Raw genomic sequence first — 25090 nt, forward strand, 5'->3', positions numbered from 1 at the left:
AATGATAATAAAGCAAGAAAATTCAAAAGAAACAGAAGGCTTTATGCAGATGTATTGTTGCTGTCATAAAGGAGCCCCAGTAGCATTTCTGAATAATTCACTGGGTGAAAGTACTCAAGGTTAGTGTGTCAGAGAGAGGATGTGCTGCATTGTTTGTAATAGCACTTAGTTTTGTTTTAATTCGTTTTTCGCTACTACCGTCAGGGGGTCCAGAGTGCATCCCATAACTAGGTTTGCCCTTTTTTTTAATTTGCCTATTAATTCGGTGGGCCTCTGTTGAAGTGATGTTACCAGCCCAGCACATCACAGCATAGAAAATTACACTGGCCATCACAGAGTTAGATAGATAGATAGATAGATAGATAGATAGATAGATAGATAGATAGATAGATAGATAGATAGATAGATAGATAGATAGATAGATAGATAGATAGATAGATAGATAGATAGATAAACTGCTCTTTGTTGATCACTGAAATTCACTGGTTTAGCACACAAAACATACAAAATTAATAATTTCTATATCCAAACCCATACAAACAATATCAAAAATATAATAAGAAATATTGTTTATAGGTTTACGTGTCTGTTGTAACTGGTTAGGATAAAGAGAGGCTTGATAGGAAGAGGTATTTTATAGTTTGATAGCTGTGGACAAAAGCATTTATCCATTAAATCTGAAGGGTGTTGACGGGTCACTTGATGTTTGTGCTACTGGCTCTATCATAAAAAACTACACATTCCAGTTTATTTACTGTCTCCCAGCATAGCCCCAAATCTTCTCATTATAGAGCACTGATTCCCATAAGTCCTCACTTTCTAGTTTGCGCAGTGACTGTAATTATGTCACTCTGCAAGTCAAAGCATTCTCAAATAGAGGTGGTAAAGCAGTGGATGTCCACAGCCATTCACTTAAAAGGTCCTTCCACCGTCCAAACCCTTCTTGGACTTCATAATATTCACTTCCTCTTTACACACAAACACACACAAGTATAAATGTATACATTTTTAAATATTTTAATAAAGGAACACACAAAACTCTTATTTTTACTCATGATGAAATCTAATATTAATGAAAAAGCAGATGCACTATTTGTGGAATATTGCATATCTAAACTAGTTTGGAAAAAAGATAGCCAGTGGAAAAATGGTGAACACAAGCAGCATTAGTGACATACTACTACAGTGGTCACCACAAAAGAAAATTAAGGCAGATCCAAGTATAGCACTTAAGGGTTTTTTTAAAAAGTTCAATGCAAAAACCAGAAGCTAAGAAGAGAAGGACATGGGTGATGATCTTGACGATAAGTATGCTAGTGAGACACCCAAATATACTGATAACATTAGCATAAAATTAGCAATATCTGTGCCAGCCAGTTAGGTAGCTCTTTCATCATCTAACTTGCTACTCCCTCCCACCATCACACCACATGAAAATCTTACAACACTCCCCATGCCGTCACCCTGCAACACCAACAACACTCACCCTGTGTGATGACCTTGCTGCCAGTTCAGACATAGTATGTTTTTATTTTGTAACACTTTATGTTAAACTTTTGTAAACTTTCTGGCTGCTTCCAGAACCCAGTGTCACTTTTAATTTAATGCCTAAGTTGCATTTTGAAAATCTGTGTCTTGCATCCATATACCTTTCTCTTGGATAACATGGGTGGGCACCATTAATGATTGTCAGGTAACACTGACCAGGAGGCAAATCAGCATTATCTACACAAATGTGTTAAATGGGTGAGCATCTGCTACTTGTACCTTGGCAGCCACTAGTTTCTTTTTATCTACTGCTTTGCTGTGTGAGGAGACAGAAAGGCCAGCATCAACAAGAACCCTATTTTCTGCCAACTTCTATCTCTGAAACTTCTAAGATAAAACCATTCAAGGAGAATTTTGATATAACTGTAAAGCACATACGTAGTCCAATATTTTATTCTAACTTTGAATCTAAAATAGTGCACAGCATGCTAGGCTTTTCAGCAAAAGTGTACTTAAGAAGAATTCAAATTCAAAATTAAATGTATAGTTTTGGTTTGAAATTCTTATTTTAAAACATTTTTATAATGTATGATGTAATATAAATGTATATATTACACTGTATCTTTTTAAAAATTTAATGCCACTCAATGCAATGTCCTGGTCCACTTCTTCATCAAAATAATGAACTCATCTTTCTAATACAAATTGTTTACTCCAAATAGCCCTTACTAATCTGGATAAATATTTAATTGAACTGTTACTAGATACACATAATGATTGTTAACTCATTAACTTATATGCATATCATATCTCCAGTTATTATAATCTTGGAATTTGTTGTAGAACAAAGTTTAGTCTTTGCCCCTGCTAATTATAACAATATCTGCCTACTTCTTACTACATTTTTGCTTTTTGTTGTGTTGCCTGGAATTAAGCAGAATTAATATTCAATTGGGGCACAAATAGTCCACCATATGCATTTAAAATGAGACATCCCAGAGCTCAAATGTTAGTATCTGCAAGAAACTATGTAAAGAAGAGCATATATATTGGTATTTTGATTACTTGCTGCTGTAACGGTCAGTCCAATAGAGCACCTTTGAGACTGATCTCAAATTTGCAGAGGTAGAGTCATATAAAAGATTTACCAGAGTCTTTCAGGGGGTTCCTTTTTATAATTCTGTCTGCTAAGTTAACATTTTAAGAAAAACATGGATATTATCTGAAACACTGTGAATTTAGTTTAACATTGAAGGTGGTGCTTTAGTTTTCCAAGCACGAAATATACTCAGCAGTGAGACTAAGCTGTGCCTTCAACACAAACCTCAGGGAGAAGCCAGCTATGATTCTATTTCTCTTTGTCTTACAGGCCCTTCATTGATTGGAGTGGTGAGGAAAGACTGGGCCACCCACAGCAGCATCGCTCTGTCCTGGCAAGAACCATTGCAACCCACTTTAGCTGTCCTGGACTATGAGATCAAGTACTATGAGAAGGTATCAAACTGGCAGGTGGGCCGTAACCAGTAGCAGAGCCAGCCAGTGGCTCATTATCCTAGTATCTTGTACTATTTTATTGTTTCTCTGGCAACACAGCTGGTGAAAAACAGCTCTCCACCTGCTGTTTACACCAGGGAATTTTATGCGTATATAAAACAATTTATTCTCCCATCCAATATATGTACCAGAATATCTTAGAAAGATCACGTAATATGCTCTCTTGCTCACATTGTCATGTAAACAGTATATACACAAGCTGCTACAACACAATAATAATAATAATACATTTTATTTATATGCCTCCACTAAAACTCAAATGCAGACAGTTTATACATTTATGAAAAAAATATCCAAATATCAGAGAACACAATGAACATAAGGCTAATCCTTTGATCCATGTCCTGTAAATGCTACATTATTACAGTGTTTTCATATATAATATAAATACCTTGCTGACAAGAAATCAGCTGTTTACACTTAGGAACTGTGATAGGAGGACAGGTTCCCATGGCAGCCCTCTGCGCTAAGGCAAACACCTGACAACTGGAACATCAGAACAAATTTGACAAGAATAAGCCATTTAGCCCATCAAGCTCGCCAATCCTATTGACCTAGATTCTCCAAGACAGTACTGAGTCAAGATCTAAATATTTCTAATGTCCTATTCTCTACCACACTGCTTGGTACTTTATTGCATGTGTCTGAGGTTCTTTGTGTAAAGAAAACTTTCTAACATTTGTGAGACATTTGCCTGTGTTCTTGTTGGAGAATTTATTTTAATGCAGCAGCAGAAAACCACTATATTAATGCTCTTTATAATTAAAAAAAAACATTCGTTACCTCTTATTCTTCATTCATTTAAACTGAAACTTTTCAACTCCTTCATCCTTTCCTGCTAGATCATACCTCACAGTCCTGGAATCAGTCTAATCACTATTCTCTGGACTTCTCTAGTGCCAATATGTAGATCAGAATTGTACACAGTTCTTCACATGAGGACACACTAATGTGTTATATAAAATTAAAGCATAAGGTTCCTTTGATTAATATTTCAAACATCAGACTGCATAACCTAACATCTTATTAGCCTTCCTGATTGCTTCTATATACAGTTTTGATGCTGGTAGTGAGCAGTTCAACTACAATTTATAAATGCATCTCATAAGATGTACTTTGAAGTTTCAGGCCCCACATTGTTTTTTCAAATACAACATTTTTACTTTTTACTTGTAATACCTTACATTTGCTGCCTCAAATCTCCCCAAGCCTATATTTTGTCAATGTCCCTCTGTAATAATTCTGTTAACCTTATATTATCTGCTCTTACTGAAAAAAAAAAATGTACAATCTCTCTGGACCTCATCAAATGACTGTTGAACTTCAGTATATTTGGTGTGGTGGTTCACCCACTTGCCAAGTATGATGCCACACTAAAGCACTCCACATCACACCTTCTTGTCTTCCTTTTTTTCAGGCCCAGGCGTCTATTCCACCAGTTTTACCTCACACTACTCCTTCTTCTGTATTCTATAGACTACTGACCATTAAAAACCTTTAAATTCCACCTCAGGGTCACTTTCAACAAAGTCTTTGAAATATCTCCAGGGTTAGGGACGGTAGACCTACATTTGCTCCAGAAACATCAAGGCAGGGCTACCTGTATTTGTTCCCAGTTTTTTGGTACCCCTGAGCTTTCTGATAAGATAAAACGCATTAGCCATCCAAGAAACCCACCCCACATCTTCCTATTCTGACTTAGGAACCTTATGGACTCATTACTTTGGGAGACTATATGCTCTGTAATTTCGCTCCTCAACTGATTTTCTGTTCTGTGAGAGAGTTAGGCCTACTTGGTGTGAGTCAAACACCCTTAGGTATCATAGTTTGACCATTTCATACTTCTGCCCAGGCCATATGTCTCTTTCTCTCTTTCCAGGCCCATACCACCCATACTAAGCATAATACCGCAGTTTGCCCCTGTGTTCCCACATGGGCATATCTCTTTATCACTCATTGTGCTACCAAGGGCCTGGAATATGCCATCCTAATAGTGCCTTTGCTCCTGGTAACCTCTTACTCACTAGGCACCCTCCATAATTCTAAGAAAGAATATATACTCAGCAAAAAAAGAAACGTCCTCTGACTTTCAACTGTTTTTACTTTCAGTAAACTTAATGTGTAAATATTTGTATGAACACTAAAAGAGTCAACACCATAAGACATAAACTAAAAATGTTTCACAATGTGTCCCTGAATGAAGGGAGGCTCAAAATCAAAAGTACCAGACAGTATCTGGTGTGGCCACCAGCTGCTTGAAGTCCTGCAGTGCATCTCCTCCTCATGGACTGGACCAGATTTGTCAGTTCTTGCTGTGAGATGTTACCCCACTCTTCCACCAAGGCACCTGCAAGTTCCTGGACATTTCTGGGGGGAATGGCCCTAGCCTTCACTCTGCGATCCAACAGGTCCCAGACGTGCTCAATGGGATTGAGATCCGGGCTCTTCCACTAGGAGGATTAGCTGTCCTTCCTGTCTCCCTGTAGCGCTGTCTTAGGCGTCTCACAGTGCGGACATGGCAATTTATTGCCCTAGCCACATCAGCAGTCCTCGTGCCTCCCTGCAGCATGCCTAATGCACGTTCACGCAGATGAGCAGGGACCCTGGGCATCTTTTTTTGGGTGTTTTTCACAGTCGGTAGACAAGTCTCTTTAGTGTCCTGCGTTTTTAGAACTGTGACCTTAAATGCCTACTTTCTGTAAGCTGTTAAGGTCTTAACGACCATTCCACAGGTGCATGTTAATTAATTGATTATGGTTAATTGAACATGCATGGAAAACATTGTTTAAACCCTTTACAATGAAGATCTGTAAAGTTATTTGGATTTTTAAAACATTATTGTTGAAATACACAGTCCTGAAAAACGGACGTTTCTTTTTTAGCTGAGTATATAATATGGAATCTTTAATGAATAGTCATTATATTAGACATGACAACATCTATATTCCGTGTATCTGCCTGAAAAATAAATAATGATGTGCAGCTTGTAATCATGGGAGTTCAGCAACTATACTCAACACATTGTAGTTTTGTGGCTAAAAACATCCAATGTTTAAAAAACTCTGAATGTCGTTATCTGCAGTCTTGTTTTCTGTGACTTAGCATGATTAAATTTGCAGCAACATTACAGCAATGTATGATGTTGGCCTGATGCCATATATACAATAAAGGTGAAATCAGTTTGTATGGTGTAATTATCTTTAATTAAGATGGAAAAATAAATGATGGCACTGCTGCCTTAAAGCTTCAGTGCCCTACAGAGAAATATTGTCCTGTTTGTATCGTGTTAGTGTGTTCTCTCCATTGAATATGTGGGAGCTCTCTTTAGTTTTCCTTCCTCATCCCAAAGCCATAGAATTTAGAATCTGAATTTGAGATATCCACAAAACTGATTCATCAACTTAGTGTTAGAGATACTCAGTATTGACAAGTCAGAATGCTAATTACAGACAGCAATCATACTGTATATCTAGCTTTGCAAACATCTTAGGAGATTTTCTGTGCTTGTTTATACGTACTTTCAACAACACTGAAATGATCACTAGTAAATATTAGACAGCCTGAAAAATCTACACAGTTTAAGTGTATTGTAATTTTTACATAGTAAATTAAATATCTTACTTGCATGTCTCCCACATACAACATTATGTAACTAATAAATAACATCAGGCAATATATACAACCAGTAACGGCGTACTGAATGATAACGTGCGGTGAACACACTTGACTTGAGCATTCATAGTTTTCATACTCTTTCTCTGTATGTTTAGCATTCATTTGTTCAGAGGTTCATGCGCTTGCTGATTCCTGAGCAGCTCTTCTTTTCTCCACCCTAGCGGCCCGCTTCTTCTCTTCTTTCGTCGGCATCTTTTCGTGTTAAAACTGATTAAGTCAGTGTTTGTGTTGCAATTACTTAGTATGTTTTCCTTCATTTTTCATTTAAACTGGCACTTAAGTCTCCAATCAAGTCAAGAATGATTTAAGATATGAAGAGGTAGGGGAAGTGACGGTGAAGGTGGTAGAGATGAGAACGGCGCCTGTACGCATGTGCCACACAGCTGCTCTGCTGGCCGCTACTGAGAGTTGATTCTACAATAAAATAAAATAAAAATAAAAAGAGGAATAACCTTTAAGGTCAATCATCTCCCCAAAAGTGGATAGTAGACATCACATAGTATATGTGTACCAAATAAAAGGTCAATAGTTCAAACGGTTTGCGAGCTGCAGGTGATTTAAAATCCTGGACAGACAAATGGACAGCCATGGTAGCGCATTATATATAAAGATAAATATTTATACAGCTGTCAGCCTATGTGGCTATTGTGTACATTTTGACCTGTGTCCAAAAATATATTTTAAATACGTGAAATGTATTTATGACTAGTCAATGTAAGGCATCAAAATCTACACATTAAATAATGATCCTATAAACTTAGATGATGTTAAATGTCTTTGCCTAGTTCTAATTTTGCCTAATGAAAATGTTACATATATTTCTTGGCAGTCAAAAATTAACTCTCTATTGAACAGTCCCATAAGGTTCAAAGGAAAACATTTTTTATCTTTCACTAATTAAAATTAAATTACAAATATCTCTAACTCAGATAGTAACTAGTAAAAATTTAATTATAGGCATCAAAATAGTAATTACCAATAACTGTGTACATTTCCAATTTCTGCTTTAGCCAGTATTTTCCTCACCTCATTGCCTTCATAGGTTTTCTTCTTTCATTTTTGGGCTGAGTGTAGGATTACATTGTGACAATTAATTTTCTTTGTTTTTATTATTAAAAGTGTGACCATTACCTTACAAATACCGTCTTTGGTCTTTTACTATGAAAAACAATTATGTTTACAGGACATTTTCCACTTATTTTATAATTAATTTTCAAATTGGTATATGAAAAAAAATAAAATACAAGTATTTTTGATTAGAAAATGTTAGTGTTTCTTAATCTATGATGCTCCGCATTAAAGAGTAGTATTACAACTGATTACATAAATATAATATCTGCGGGTCTGGAGAGAAATTTTAAAGAAATCAAAGACATTTTATAGCCAACAATACCTTTATTAGAAGAGAATTTATTCTAATGCATTGCAATTTTTGGTCTTGGCATACGCTACCCTCATGGGTATAAGAATAATAATTTAAGGTACAATTTTAATCAATTCCATCTTTTAAATTGATTGAGTCCTTATAAATACAATTTATATATATTTTGCAACATGCGCTGCTGGACATTTGATTCTTTTTTAATGACTTTCTCTGACTAATAGGCGCTGGGAGAGGCTGGTTTCTGCTTACTGGGCTCAAACGCCTTGACTTGAATTGCTCAAACAATGATGAAACTTTTTTCATTACTGCAGTTCCTGCAGACATTTTTGTTAATATAGCAATACATAGCTTGGTGTACAGTTCAAAACTTACAGTACACATAAATGAGCACTTAATGTTCAGGCGCAGTACCCCATAAATACTTCAGTATACAATGAATATTGACACATGATTAGTACCTGAATATTATTCTGTATACAATCAAATAATTTGTCTAATAAATCAGTACTTACACACTGTAATGTACACGCAAATGTTGTGGCAGACAGCCAGGGACCTTTCCTAGCTGGGATGCCTAATATAATGGAAGGACTTGGAGTGAACTTGCACAAGGCATTATCTCCCCTGGAGCGTTAGATAGCAACATGGGGGTTGGAGTTGCAGCACAGCTCTGTTGGGTTCCATGGACGCCAACAGGGGGTGCTACAGGGATTGCAGATCCCTTCTAAGTCTGGATTCTGCCCCACCTGGAAGTGGTTCCAGATCATGCTAATGGACCAGTGGAAATACTCCTGGATTCAGGGTAAAAGGAGCCACTGCACAAGGAGACAGGAGGAAGGGAGACGAAGCTTGCAAGAAAAAGTGGAGGCAAAAAGAGAAAGGCAAAAGAAAAGAAAGTGATGTGTGCTGTGTCATAGTGCTGTTTGTGCTTGCTGTACTGTGTGAGCAGGTGGGATAAAAGGGAAAGTGTTTCCCATAAGAAAAAAAATGTAAAAATGTGTGCTGAACTTGTGTCCTGCATCTGTTTGTGTCAGGTGTGGAAACTGCCGTGCCCCCTGTAGGCCACAAGGTACAAATGCCGATTATACTGCACAGACATGAGCAGGCTCTCTTTGAAAAGGCACAGGCTCATTTTTTGCAGGGTGTTCGGGTACTTATTACTGAAATAAAAGTATAATAGGTATACATTTCGATGTGTGTGTGTGCTCAGTAAGGAAATGATCACTTTGCCCTTATTCATTATTCATAGTCTTACCTTACACTTTGCATACATTTGCAGGTTTTTTTTTTTTTTGTATTTAGGAAAATACCCGCACACATGTACTGTATACAAAGCACCTGTATTTTTGAAATTCCTTACCACCATATACAATATAATTGAGATTCTGAACACAAGTATGCCTGATATATTTCTCACTCTAGTGACTTACTCTCTGTAAGTCTTCTTGGCAGACCTTCTGGAACACTATTTGAATAAACTCATTGTTACCCAACCATAAATTTTCAACTTGATATTTTTTCTCATTCAGCTACTTAGCTTTTCTGCCAAGCTTCTTCTGTGCAAATGAAACAAATTGAAACATTCACACATTAGTGCTTCTACACAAGGGAGGCCATGTTTCACTTCATGCAGTTTTTTCCAAACGCTAATATCCCTCATGTATTTTCTTTCAGGAACATGAACAGATGAGCTATTCCTCCACCAGATCTAAGGTTCCCAGCGTCATCATCACTGGCCTGAAACCCTCTACCCAATATGTCTTTCACATTCGCAGCAGGACCTTGACTGGTTATGGCAGTTACAGTCCTAAATTTGAATATGAAACAGGAGATGAAAGTAAGTGACTTCTGGACTTCAATCTTCTGACTCATAACTAACCTTCATCTCCATGCTGACACCTGTTAAAAGACTCTGGCTTATGAGCTACAATTACTTTTTGCAGTACTGACTAGAGCAACTAGCAGCTGTTGATAGGTTCTAATTTCTGCCTTCTGTGTTTTCATCTAATATCTAACTGTTGTGTACTGTTGAGTGTCTCTGGTTTCTATACTATGTGAACTGGAGAAGACATACTTGACCAGGTCACAAACTGAAATGAAACAAAAGAGGTCACATGATATGAAAGAAAGAAAAAAAATATGTAAAAGAACAACACAAAAAAAAGATAGTAGGGAGCGGCTAGTTAGTGATTATGAAAGAAATGGGTTTTCGGGGAGACAAAATAAACTTATGTGCCACTCTCGGTCTTACTGAACAATAAGTTAAGCCACCTAGTTGGTAGGAGGTTTGGCCTATGTCAATTAGTTTTCCATTTTAGATTCTTATGAATTCTCTTCTTTTTCTGGCTTCTATTCCTCACACCAGGCGTGCCCTTGTCAATGTCACTCCTCCAACTCATCAATACTGTAGTTGGAAGGGGTTTGTAAATCTCAGAAAAGACTTCTAGGGAAGGTCTGGGAATTACTTCAAGGGTCAAGAGTGTCTCAGAGAACACCTAGCACTATCCTGCTAGAACTCCCTGTAATGGCCAAAGGTAGCTGCGAAACTCTGGTCCTTAATTCTCTCTTAAGGTACCAGAGCAAACCAGGTCATCTGGGTATTACACCAGCGTTTCTCAACCTTTAAGTATTTGCAACCCAAGTTTTTATAACAGTTTTAATCGCGCACCCCCTAACATTTTTTTGAAATGTAGATGCATATTTTATTATACCTGCTTAACTTTTATCGACATTTATCTAACTCTATATTTATTGTTCTAGTATCAGAATGTAGTTTAAGTTAATTTGTTTTGGTTTCAACAGATGTTTTTTTCATATTTTTGATTCTTCTTTTCTTTTTCACATCTTCGCCCCTTTTTTTACTTGCCCCTAGGGGCCCCCACAGGTTGAGAACCACTGTATTACACAATGTAGCAGACGGTAAGGTATAGGCTAATGGGCTTCCCTTGTGCCACAAGTCTGCTTTTAGAAGCTCTTGGTATTACTTCCACTTTTCCCTGTACATATTTGTGCTAATGTTTTTTTGTTTTTTTTTTAAGTTTTATTTCCTGGGGTTCTAATATTACATTTGGATCCTAAGATCCCTTCTTGTTGCAACAGAGCAACATTCAAAATAGAAAAATGGTGTGAGGCCTTTAAAACATCCACAAAACGAGACAGGGTCCATACCTAGGCCACCTAAAATAGACATTACCTCAGGCAGTCTCAAACTTCCAACTCCACAGGAAGGCTTTTGGCCTGTCCAGGCCCCAGAAATAGAGAACATGTGTTTATAGTTCAAGTAACTTTAACTGTCCCAAAATGCATTAAAAAGTCTCTCAAGGGCGGCTCTGGCTGGAGAATCAAGTCCACAAAGAAGCTTTGTAAAAGAAGAATTTATTTATATACACAAATCACGGGGAAAAAAGGAAAAATCACGGCCAAAGGATTTGCCTAAAAATGCAATCCAAGGTGAAAAACTTTAAATCCAAGAAGCCAGATAAATCAATACTTACAGTAAACAAAGCACAATTTAAACATTAATGAACTATTGAAGGACCTGCTCTCTGCTTCAGAACATAAAGACTTGAGTGTCATATTTCAGCATGGACATCAGGGTGGCACCTCACCTTGGAGTTCTACTTACAAAACACAAGGAGCACAAGAGAACAAAGTGAAATACATAGAGACTAAATAATACATAAACAGAACAAAATTAACAAAAATACATAATTACAATAAATGTACGAAAACAAGGCAGAATAAAGGAAAATAAACATAAGCCATGAAACAAATCCTAGTTGTAACATAATGCCTGTCATGGGTCCCATAATTCCACCAGGGAAATCATCAGAAGAGCAATTACTGTTCTGCATCACTTCATTTGTGCTCTGTCATTTATAACTGCCAATGGTTGACATGCAATTGATTCTATTTTGTTGTTTTTACCAAGCTTGATTTCCAGTATGAAAGGAAATGAACAAGTGAACATCTTTGCCAACATCTTTTTTGGTTTCAGTTCTTTCATATTTTTAGTCTTCTCTTTCGTGACAGCAACTATGAATACTGAGGTGCAGAGAGAGCACAGGGTCCTCCCTTTGAGTCCCTATATATTATTCTATACAAGAGTTTTATGCAGTATTTACATAGATGCTACAACTTCACATTACAATGACTGGATTAATTTTAGGTGGTAAGAAAAGTGTTTCACACATTTGCCATCCAATTGGCTGTTTCAGCTTACCGGGCAAGTAAACAACAAAGTAAAAAAATAAACTCCTTGTGTTTCTTCCAGCATCAGATATTGCTGCTGATCAAGGACAAGTTCTGGTTATTGCTACAGCTGCTGTTGGGGGCTTCACCTTACTGGTGATTCTCACTCTCTTCTTCCTCATAACAGGAAGGTAAGATAAAGAAGGTCAGTTGGCATCTGCCTGGTATTATTTATTTATTTTTATTGCCTACTTGTCTTTTTACATTTTATTAATGCTTATCAATAAATATTTCATTAATTAATTTTCATAACATCATATTGTTGATGATATTATGAGGAACAGAATCATAAAATGACAGGAACATGCACACAATGTATATGCAGTCTGTTGTAGAGTACACAAAAACATTCTCATAATATATCAGTTTGAACATTACTGCCTATAATAGGGCATTGGTCAATCATTTTATATGTGTATATGTGATAGAAGAAGGCCCCCTTTACAATCTTCCCAAAGTTAAATCATTTTTAAGGAAGCCAAATCCATACAAATAGTAAATATATATCAACATAAACATTATTTCTTGTTTAGTTAAAATGATGAAACTTGGTAGAATGGTTCATCTAGTGCTGTAGGTATCCTCTAAGAAAGGACATTTGGATATATCAATATTTATGGATAAACCACCCTACAATAAAAGAAAAACTAGATACCCCAAACTGTCAAAAATGCTTTGACTGATTAAATTGAAAATTGGTGACATTGCAGAATAAAGAAAATTTACCAACCTGTGTTTATTTATTTGAAAATATTTTTCAGTATTAATGTTGTAGCAGTTGAGGTATTCTTAGGCAACATGTCCTTTTTCCATCCCAGCACAGGGAAATGAGGCTTGAAAATGCAAATGCAAATGAACACCACTATCAGATGTGAATGGAAGGATGAAAGTTGTCTCATTGGGTACACGCAATACTCCCCTTTGAGTTGGATTCTTAGACCTCGCAATGTGATATAAAATAAATACAAATTTGAAGTGTGGGGAGTCGAGTGTGCATCCATACATAAACTTTGAACAACAAGGTGGGGGATGACGGGCCCCTGATAGTAAAATACATGCAATATTACAGAGAACTAGGGTGTCCCCTTGGAGGCCAGGCAGTGATGTACCATTATAAACCAGTTCACAAAGCAGAAGCAGGTTTGTGCAGATACAGTGTGTCAGCCTACTTCAAGCTCTGGGTACAACACAAACTGGGAGTGACAGCATGCCTTAAATAAATAAATACGTAAATCTAAGTGCTTACACAGGTCAGTAAAGGGTTACACCACGGACAGAACACAGAAAAGGTTGACATTGTACATAGATCACCATATTATTTCTTTTCACCTGTACCCTACTTAAAATATTAAGTTCATTCCATGGGCCACATAAATGTGCAGCCTGTTCATGGTGGCTACTGCTGAAGTAGGGCTTGACATGAAAACTCATTTCTCATGCATGTATCATATGTAAGTCATGTAGACCTATGTAGATAATTTATTTACACTGTATAGTCTTAGTAGTTGGCAGCACCCTCTTAAAAAAACTTGTTCCTACAGCCCTGCATGTAGATGGATCTTTTGGGAAAGGAACATGGCAATGCAACAAAGAACCAGTTTGCCAGATTTATTTTTAAGAGTACATATGCCCATCTAAAATGGACAGATATTGTTGGTTTCCATTTATATTTAATCACTTTCTACCTTGTTCTATGTGTGATATAACAAATCTGTATTTATTGTACCAGTTTTGTATTTAGTAATTGGTATAATCTATATCTGTATTTTGACTGAGAATTGTTCACAGCATTCCACACCTGCATTCAGTGAAGTGCACCATACGAAAAATAAGTTGTATTGAAATGCACAGAAAAGCACCCACCACCACTAATTAGAATACTTAAGCGACCAAAAGTAAGAGTGTAAACCTTTCCAAGAGAAAGAAGCATATAAGGTTGCAAAAAAACACAGTTGAAAAACACCTAATGACACAGCAAATTGACTGCAGCAGCGGGTGTCTTAAACTGCCCTCTGGTAACTGCGACTGTAGTGACAACAGCACCTTAGTGTTGTAGATTAAATTGGAAGCATTACCCTTGTAATAAATAAAAAATAACAAGGACAAAAGCAAGAAAGCAAATGTACAAAATAAAATGTAAAAGGAAAAAAAAGCAAATAGCATGGAATAATGACAACCAGAAGAAAACATATAAAGTGATTTAAAACAGTAAAAGTCCTAACAAAGTTGTTGTCTATCTCTCTTTCTGACTCAAAGTTCAGCAAAACTATAATTCCTGGGGTCTCTTTCATCCAAGCCTTGAATTACTTTAGCATCAGTGGTGTGTCTGTAAACTTTTAGGTCCACCAAACCAGTACACCCCTGAACCTTCAGTAGATCTTAAAAAGCCTCTGTCTTTTAAACAAAATTGGAGTAGCCTGACTTTAAAGAATAGCATGGTCCAATTTCTTCTACTCTTCCGCTAGTACTGTAGCCTACTTGAAACAAGCAACATACCTCTTCATATTGCTTCCAAATCCCAGAACTTAAAAGGAAACTTGATATGCTCTTTGATGGGCCTATGTTCTTCACTCTACTAGCCACAAAGTTCCTTGACCTCCTGCCAGGACTTCCTGACTTGAATCTCTCTCTGTTTCTCTCTCTATAAAGTCAGGAATTTGTGAAGTCACCCTAACCTCTTGCATCCTGCAGAAATAATATTTTGTTTCCTCCATGGTCATTCTTTACAGTGTCCTTTCTTAGTGCCCCTGTTGTTTACTGTACTGGAACATCCAGTGCATACACATGGCTTATTGACACCATCCAACCCACAGCATCCCTAAAGCCTACCTCAATGTACCCTTCTTCTTATGCTGCTCTGGCATGTCAATGTATGTCTCTAATGCATATCTCTATTATTTACAGCCTGTAGGGCCCTGTGTCTTTTCAGTGCCATCTTTTGTTTAGCTGGAAATTGATCAGTAGATGTATTGTATATAAGACATTAATGGAAGGTTAACTGTTGCCATGAGTCTTATTGTGGCAGAATAACCTGCAGATCCCTATATCCCTGCATTAATATAGCAGGGTCAAAAATTGAATGAATAGTGTGTTCATAGTTATTACAATCATTAAAAATTCAACTGCAAATCAAGGGAAATTGAGAATTCAAATTAATCAATTACCACATTAAACACAGAGGACCAAATACAGGGCAGAAATTACAGCCAGAATAAGAGAGAACTAAGAGTAGTGACAGAGGTACCTTACAGGACTGGATTTCTGGCTTCTTATCAGGCCAGAGGCAAAGAATACAGATGAGATGCATGTTTCTTATGAGACAAGTCATCACTGGAGCGCTTTCAGGCATCTCTTTAGAAGGTGACTTTTCATTATGTACAGCATATAAATCATGTCGATAGTGAAGTTTGCAGATGATAGTTAACATTGGAAAGACTGCAAAACCTTTTCTAGAAGTACTAGACAGTCTTCAAAAATTGTGCAAGCACCTAGAAATGCAGTTTAATGAAGAAAAGTTCAAGGTGCTACATGCATGCCAAAGGAACATTAATTATTCAGTAACCAAAACATGGTTGAGCTACAGGAAGCATCTATCTATCTATTGTGGTATATGGCCGGCCATTCATCCCGGCCAATACCCCCAGGTCACTAGATGGAGCCCTCCCTTTAGCATGAAGGGGCCCCGAATTCCAGCAGGGCATCGTGGACATTGGAGTGTTTATTCACAGCCCTGCTGGATACCATGGGGGCCACCAGAGGACGCGCAGGGAGGATCAAGGACTATTTGCCCTACACCCCGGAAGTACGTCCTAGTCATGTGAATAGAGGAAATGACGTACTTCTGAGCTGAAGAAAAGGAGTTTTTATCTGACCCAGAAGTGTTACGAGTCACATGGACAGAGAGAGGAACACTTCCGGGTCAAGGACTTTAAGAAAAACTGTGGGAGATCCCAGGGTTGAGCTGAGTCGGGTGGCAGGGTGACAACGCGTCTGGGAGAGGAGGATTATTGTGTACTGATTATTGATTTTTTATTGTTTATGAGTATAAAATCAAATCCCGTAAATGCCAGAAGTGACTCTACTCTGTTGGGCCCCTGAGCAATGCCCTTAACCTGTAATTGCTTTGTCCTGGGTATGACCAACCTGCAGGGAAAAAGCTGTTCCATTCCACCTGAACTAGTATGGTGTTGAGTTGTCACCTGTTGCATCTCTACACTCGGGTCTTAATCTAGGATCCTGAGTTGAGTTGTAATGTTGTGCGTGTGGCAATGTGCTGTATCAGCGCGTGCTCCTAACAAGCAACCAACATAGGGTCAATTTAGAATTACCCATTAATCTAACATACACATGTATTAGGAATTTTGGAGGAAAATAACATGTCTAATTACAATAAGATAATGCAAACTGAGTACATAAAATGGCAGATCAGAGGTTTAAAACCCAGGAAACTGAGTCCAAGAGGCAGCTGGATCTATGTGCCACAGTGCTACCCAAAACAATTTATAAGAAATTCAATGAGGACTTGCTGTCTGCTGTCTAGGAAAATCAAATTACTTATTGATTAACAAAAATGCGCAAAAAGCCATGTGGCTGACGGATCATCTTTTATTTCAATAAAATACGTTAGCAAAAATAAATGAGCTCATCTAATTTCTGTCTTTAAAAATGGTTAGCAAACTTTAAATAAGTAGCAAGCAGAGGTATTAAAAACAAAGCACATGCATGCTCCCTTTGGCACACTCTGTTCACACCACACTCACTCTTTGCCTAACCAATGAATAGTCACCACCTGACCTATTCTGCATGTGTTTGTATAATAAATATGTAACGTTTATTTTTCAAAAGTCACTATATTTATCATCACTGTGAAATTAAAAGAAAAACAAGATCACTGGTTCACTGATCATTGAAACAGTGAAAGGGCCAGATGGCTTAATATGTTTCACAGGCAAATGATTATGAAAGAGAACACAAACAACTGACTATCTAATATCTAATATGCTGCAGACAGTCAGTATGGGTTTAGACAAGGAAGATTGTGTTTTTGTAATGTTGTGAAATTTAATGAGGTGGCATGAGAAACATCTAATTCTAGTACAGTAAACAATATTACATATTATATATCGAGTTTATGAAAATATAACACCTTATGAAAGGCTAGTTATTTAACTGCAACTGGAAGCGATTTAGGAAACAGCCAGCTAATGAGAGTAGAATTAGCTTAAAGAAAGAAACCACATTTTTTTTTTTAGAATTTGTTAAGGACACAATCTGTGCTTCACAAAAGTCTAAGCTGGGGCCACTGCATTTATCAATTTTTTTCAAATGACTTAAATAAAAAAGAACAATGGTGAGTTACCTGAAAGCACTGTAGCAGTAAGAACATTGTAAACTCCATCCTATGATTAATTTATTTTTCAAGTGCTTTCCATTGTAATTAAAGTAGCGCTTTAAATCCTTCATAATCTACTGTATGTCCTTCCTGACTCACTAATGACTAAGTTCTTCTTAAATTTGTTACTTCTTGCATCAGTCTTAGCACCAGGCAAAGGTTGCAAGACAGATAACATTAAATTCATGTCACAACAATACTCTTGAAATTAAGAATAACAACATTAAAACTTGACCAGGTGCCATTTTCATATATACTTGTTGATATGTGTCACTAAACCACAGATTTCAGTTGAAAAAACAATACAGTCTATGGAAAATGAGCTTCCACTGTTTTCATAATTCATTGGGTCACATCACATTTTCACTACATTCTTGCAGCACTGATGATAATTCTGTGTGCATTGCTGCATAACATCGCTATTAGAGCAGACATAACCATGACTAAAGAAGAGGAGGAGGATGTGAAAGATGAGATGATGTTGTAATTATCAGAATTCCTGATGTTGGTGTACACCAGGCTAATGTGGAAGCTAGGCAGGCTATCATCACTACTGTCTTTACATTATATATGTTTGTATCAGTTTCTAATTGAAACACTGTTCATATGTAATTATACTTCACTTATTCCCATTATTATTTCTCATAGAAGAGGAGTAATGTTGATACTTGTGCACCTCCAGTTTTCTCAAATTTTCCCTGCCCTTAAATACTATAGTACTTAAAAACTCTTGCCATGTTTTGCCCATTACCACCTAATCTAGTTTATGTATAGGGAGGTATTCTCTTTGCTATCTCATCCCACTTTTGTATCTTCTCACAGCTGCCTTAGTGAACAACAATACTTATTTGTTGTCGCTCTCACCTAAAAGAGAACAAGGTCTTCTTTAGAAAAGTGTGGTCTTGTTTGATGTGTGTTCTGTCATTTTTTTGTGTTCATCTTAGAAAATATACATTATGTGTCCTATTTTATGTCTACTTATATGTGTTTGCTTAGTTGGTTCTTAAATCACACTATTATGCTTACTTCATACTAGCTGAAATACTTTTTAATTAAGAAAGATATAATTTTAAAAAAGCACAACTTTAAAAATAAAAATAATTTAACAAACAATGAAAACTCACTAATGTGCTTGTCTTGAGGTCTTGTATGTATTTTATCATCCAGTTGACGCTCGGAACCGACCAACTCTATTTAATTTTAAAAGCAACAGGGACGCAGTGTTGCTCAAACATAAAGAATTCTGGCAGTCACTTCCAGTTTGCCCTCTGGTGGTCGTTCCAAGTGTCAACTGGATAATAACATGCATACAAGACCGTAAGATCACCCCCACCCTACCCAGAAGGGGATGGGTTAGGGTTGATTTCACCCTACAGTATTTTTAGTCGACCAATGAGAAACATGTGTACCAAGTTTCATAAAAATTGCAACAGCCATTTGGACGTGAGGCTGGAATACATACATACACACATACATTGACTTTTATATATATAGATTACGATGGCCAACTTTATTTCGTTCCACCAACGAATCAAAAAGCATACCATTTCTTTTAATTGGCTTGTGATGCTTTTTGCTAAACTGAAGAATTTTTGTGATAAAATTGTGATTTTCATAGAGGAATAAAGACCATATCATTGGCAAACTTTGAGACTGCAAACAGAGAACTGTGGCAAGCCATCTATTTAAATTAGATGCTCTGTAACTGTAATTGCAAATTATGGAACTGGTTGGAGAAAACCCCTGTAGCTACTGCAGCTCTCCACAATTCAAGTCAAGCAGGAAGGGATATACTTGATGGATAGGATGAAGTTTTCAAAATAAGAGTTTGTCACAGATTAAGTTGTCAAACTAAAAGTTTGGAATGACTACTTTGATGTTTTCACAGCTGAAGCTAAATATAATAGGTAAAACATACAATTTAAATATAGTTAAACTGAACTGACAGGATACACTGCAAAAAGAGTTAAGCCACATTCCCAAAACACAAACCTAGACCAAGAACATCCAGCCTAAGGGCATGTTGATTTCAAGCTGTTATTTTTTAAACTTCACTTAATGCTGAGAGTTTTTTCAATGTACATTGCTATGCTGAAGTTAACTTTTAATGACAAGCTCTAGTTTCAAGTTTACGTGCTCAGATGTTATTATTAAATTCATGCCATCAAAAACCCCCCAACTGCGGCTGCCTGGCATACAGCGATTGTAGGTGCTTGCCATTCAAGTGCACTGAGTTTGCTTCCCAGTCCATCAGTTTTCATTTCACATTCTGGGTTTTTATTGTGAATTCTTCACTTCAAATCCGCATTTTAATGTCATTTTTCAGGCCATCATATTTTCATCATTCATGATCTGAACATTTAGTGTTTATTTCATGCCTTCACTTTCTTTTCATTTAGCCTTCTCACTTTCTATTCTTTATTTCACTCTCAGCATCTTTAATCTTCATTTCAGGCCGTCACCGATCTTGCCTAAAAAGAATGCAGTGACATTCACCTTTTTATTCTTATTGCTTGCTTTGTGGCTCACATCACCTACCAATTAATTGTATAATTTATGTCTTCAGTACGCCATATTATTGGAATATCTAGTAGTACTGATACGTGCGAGCAAGCAACATCCCAGTAAACTACTGCTTTGGTTTTCATCTTGAAGATGCAGTACACTTAACAGACAGTGCTTTGAAATTAATTAGCTGACAGCTGAAATGCAGGCCATCCTTCTCATTAAAAGGAGAACAGCATTTGAATTACTTGACCGATTTGTACTGTCAGCCTGAGCTGCCAGGTGGCCAAAACATCTGGTTTGTCATTCTACTTTTTACACATCAATCAATAAATCATGCAATAATAAAGACAAAAAAACACAATAAATGTTCATTTATTTTAGCATACTTTTTGCACAGATGAATTCTGGGCTGAGATTTTAAGCTAGCAGTTCAGTACTTTGCATTAGGCAGCATGTGCAATGATAAGACATTTCCTACTCACTTTACATCATAACCAATCAGATGGTAACAGGCCATAAACCCCTCCTACTCAACATTTGGCTCCTGGCTGCAGCGATTCCCTTCTCCCAAAATTGGGCATGCCTACAATCTTTTGCTCCTACATTATAAATGTACATTTGGATTTAGATTTTGGGAACGCATATGCAGTGTTCCACAGACACCACAAAGATCATTCACCATGGACAATGCTCTGAGGATTTGTAATTGTGCAACTAATAACTTCAGAAGTGTCAGGCAAGATTGCATCTGCTTTGCATTAGATTGGTTAACTGAACATTTTTTTTTATAATAGATGGTTATTGTAGTTTATTTAAAATGTTGAGTTACATAATACACAATGTACACTATTGAACAAGGGAGGTCACCAATAAGTTGTACAATGCATTGTGTGACCTCAGGTTAAACACTGTTTACAGTTTTACTCCTTATAATACAATAAAGATAAATCATCATTACAGAAAGTCCAAAAAAGAGCTTTTAGGCTAATGCTAGGAATGAGCTGCTAGGAAAGATTTTTTTCCTAAGGGAGTCTGTAAGGCTACTGGTTTCCATACTCCTGGCCAGGTTTAATCTGAAATTGCATGGCTGCTTAATGATACATTAAGGACTTTAGGACTTTTTTTTTTTTATATAATTTTGCCCTCATGTCCTCATCTATTCTGGTATATTAGTGTATTTTTGTCTCCCAGTATGGGTTTGGGAAGCCTGTGGTAATCACTTATTATAATATATCTTTTCTTTTTGTTTCAAAGATGTCAATGGTACATCAAAGCCAAGATGAAGTCAGAAGAGAAGAAAAGGAGCAATCTTGAAAATGGACACAGTAAGAGTGAATTTCTCTCTGTGGTATTTGTTTGATCAGTGAATAGTACCTTACTGAAAAGCTGATAAGACTAGCAAAAGATTAAAGAAATTGACCTGATAGAACAAAAATAACGTAATGGAAACAGATGACGAATATGGAAAAAAATGGTACCCAGATCTTAACTAGGTGCGCTGACATGGCTAAAAGTTCCTAACTGGAATGTGCTTTCTTATAGTAATGACCTTGCCTGCTAGAATTTTTGCTGAGAGGTAATCACATTTGGGTAAATAAATAAATGAATAAAGTAAACACAAAAGCAAATGTTAGCCTCGATTCTGTACCCTGTAGAGTGAGTGTGGGTGGCTTTTTTCTGAAATGCTGAAAGCATTGTTGATTATTCTTTTGTTCTTTTAAATAATCAGTAAAACCCAACTAACTGTGATTTTCTGTAGATGAGTTTTAGTCCTTAGGCCTTATTCATCCTTGGTAAAGATCTCAAGCAATTTTTATCTTTTGTTTTCAGTACCATTTCCTGGTGTTAAAACATATGTGGACCCTGACACATACGAAGACCCAAGCCAAGCGGTACATGACTTTGCCAAAGAGATTGACCCATCCTGGATTCGTATTGAGAGAGTTATTGGTGCAGGTGTGTGCACTTGCTCATACTTTGCAATATCTTGCTGCATTTTGGTTTTGTTTGAGAAGCTTGGTCTACTTTTTATCTTGAAACATCAAAAACAGGTCTGACAGGGTATCACTTTTGTAAATTTGGAGTACCACCTACATGTAGTGTAAGTGAGTTCCTAAGGGGAGATCACATTTCCTCAAATATCTATATTTTATTAATGTCGAACACACATAAACCTGTGCAGCTTTGGTTCTTTGGGCATACCAATGAAATAGTGCAACGGTTTCTACAGTGCATGATGTCTAACAGAAGATTTGCCTGCAAAAAGACTAGCACTTAAGTAATTTTTACTCACATTGTAACCTCTTTTGAGTAGATGTCTCTCAGTTATACATGTTCATGGTCTGTGACCGTACAGGGCCAAAATTCAGAAATCAAAAGCTACACAGCTAACACTTCAGCCACCTTAGGTTCAACCCAAATGGTGTATGACTGTCAATATTTACCTGTAAACCTTAGAGACAACGTTATCTTTTTCTGAAAGCCGCCAGAGCTCTCTGATGAATGACGCGGCCAGAAAATTGTTTTTAGGAACAGGATGAGATCAGTCTCATTAGGATCAGGAAATGAATTCATGGCAGGTAAGCTAACTGAAGCTAAACACTTTAAATATAAAACTTGAATAAATCTTTATATATAAGGATTTATATATATTCCTATAAATCCTTATATGAATCCAAAGTCTGTATTTAATCTTATATTTTGAGTTTAAGTAAGACAAGAAATTGATTACATCCTGTCTCTAATGTATTTAGTTGTTGGTAATCATTTTGTTAAAAATAAGAAGACATAAGATTGACAATTTAATTATATTTTCAAGAGACATAAATGTTAGTCAGCCAGTCACACAGGTTCCTGTACATATATTGTGATCTACATAAATATGTTTCTTTGCAAAAATATATCTTTAATTTTCTCATTAGTATATGAAATTGCCTGTTTCGAGTTTCTGTTGATCAATAAATATTTTACTATGTCTAGACAAAAGACAGAGTAGACCATTAAATGGCAGTACAAATATATTTTTCTTAATTTGTAATTTAAAATCTTATAAAAAATATCTTGTTATTATAGATAGTGAGGCATTGTTTTCAGCTACTGACAGGGGCAACTGAACTTACTGAAACATTAGAAAGATGTTGTTACTTTCTCCAAAGCAGAATGAACAACTTAACCCAAAAATTTAGTAAATAATATTGAATGGAGAATCCACAAGTATTAAAATTAATGTTAACTTCTCTCTTAGCTGACACATTCATGTCCATCACAGAGACCATTTGTATTATTTTTTATGCCAATAGTTTGTATACCATTTTTAGCTTTTTGTGAAGGGCAACAACACTGCAAAGTTGTTAAGTTTGATAAGATTTGTTACTTCTTTAGACAGAATTATGTTCTTTTTCCCAAATGTCTTTACCTGGATTTTTCTGTCTTGAAGGTGAATTTGGAGAGGTGTGCAGTGGCCGGTTGAGAACCCCAAGTAAACGGGAGATCCCTGTGGCCATCAAAACACTGAAAGGAGGCTATGTGGACAGACAACGAAGAGATTTCCTGAGAGAGGCCAGCATCATGGGCCAGTTTGATCACCCCAATATAATTCGTCTGGAGGGAGTAGTGACCAAAAGTAAGAAGAGGGGAAGGGCTGGAATTCCTCATGATATCTGCCTTTGTTCCCTCTAGTTTTGGTAGGCTTTGTGTACATGAAAATACTTTGTACAGATTAATTGATAGATTACCATCATGTGAATGCATTCAGGTAAGTACAATATAAATACCATAAAGAGGCTAATTAAATCATTTTCTTAGTTTGAGTTGAAAACTTTTTATATTATTTAATGATAACGCTATTCAATACAAAACAAATCAATACTGTAATCTTTCTATTAATATATGTTTTAATCTAATTGAATGAGTAAGCAATTTTTTTCGGTTTATTTAGACAAATGTATAATAAAAATAATTTAATATGTGTTCTAATACAGTATACGGTTTGGCCATCCTTGGATGCTGAATTTCATTAAATAGATCTGAAAATGTTATGTTATTTAAAATGGGAGTCAGAAAAACTGAACTCAATTTTCAAAAGACAAAACATGTCATGTCATGTGGGCAGCAGTAGCTCAGTTGGTAGAGCGGGTGGTCCAGCAATCGGAGGGTCGCAGGTTCGATCCTGGCTCCCGGCATGAGAATGCAGCTGAGCAAGACACTTAACCTACCTTGCCTGCTGGTGGTGGTCGGAAGGATTGGTGGTGCCAGTGTTCGGCAGGCTCACTTCTGTCAGTGTTCCCCAGGGCAGCTGTGGCTACATAGAAGCTTATCATCACCAGCGTGTGAATGACTGTTGTGTTGTAAAGCGCCTAGGGGGGTTCTTGAACTCTAGTTAGGCGCTATATCAAATACAGGCCATTTACCATGTGAATTTCCCCTTGGGATTAATTATCTATCTAATCTGGTCTTTTATTTAACTACACAGGCAGGCTGTTGTTTTGAAGATCAGAGAATTAATTTTTAGCATGTATCTTTCATTCTGAGTAATTTTTAACAAAATTAAAAATAGTTTTAACAATATTTAATTTAATCGCATTCACCCACAATGGGATTTTGTTTTTTCTATGTGAGCCACCATTTTGGGAACTCGTTGCTAAGACATGTAGCCCAGTCCATGACATCACTAGCACAGCTCTATTTATAATTGCCTTGCATTGGGACGTTTATCCAAAATTAGGCTTCAAACCATATAGACATCATTTCTGGATTGTTTTTTAAAAGTTAAGGCTGGCAAAATACTGATGTATTTTCTGACTTTCTTTTAAGATTAGTGTCTTTTTTTTCTGGTCATT

The 25090-nt window shown here is 36.6% G+C and overlaps 1 protein-coding gene across 3 annotated transcripts in view; it reads left to right on the forward strand.

Annotated features, from left to right (window-relative positions):
- Positions 1-25090, forward strand: part of epha6 (eph receptor A6) — a 371198-nt gene that overhangs the window by 300369 nt on the left and 45739 nt on the right. For 2 of the 3 annotated variants that reach the window (XM_039744991.1, XM_039744992.1), the window contains exons 6-11: positions 2858-2982; positions 9776-9938; positions 12375-12483; positions 21507-21577; positions 22083-22208; positions 23689-23874. In XM_039744991.1, coding sequence (XP_039600925.1) covers positions 2858-2982; positions 9776-9938; positions 12375-12483; positions 21507-21577; positions 22083-22208; positions 23689-23874 — 780 coding nt within the window. Of the gene's footprint in view, positions 1-2857; positions 2983-9775; positions 9939-12374; positions 12498-21506; positions 21578-22082; positions 22209-23688; positions 23875-25090 lie in introns of those variants that run through there. The other variant, XM_039744993.1, reaches the window with a different exon arrangement.

This window comes from Polypterus senegalus, chromosome 2 (assembly GCF_016835505.1).
Source record: "Polypterus senegalus isolate Bchr_013 chromosome 2, ASM1683550v1, whole genome shotgun sequence".
Lineage (NCBI taxonomy): Eukaryota > Metazoa > Chordata > Cladistia > Polypteriformes > Polypteridae > Polypterus > Polypterus senegalus.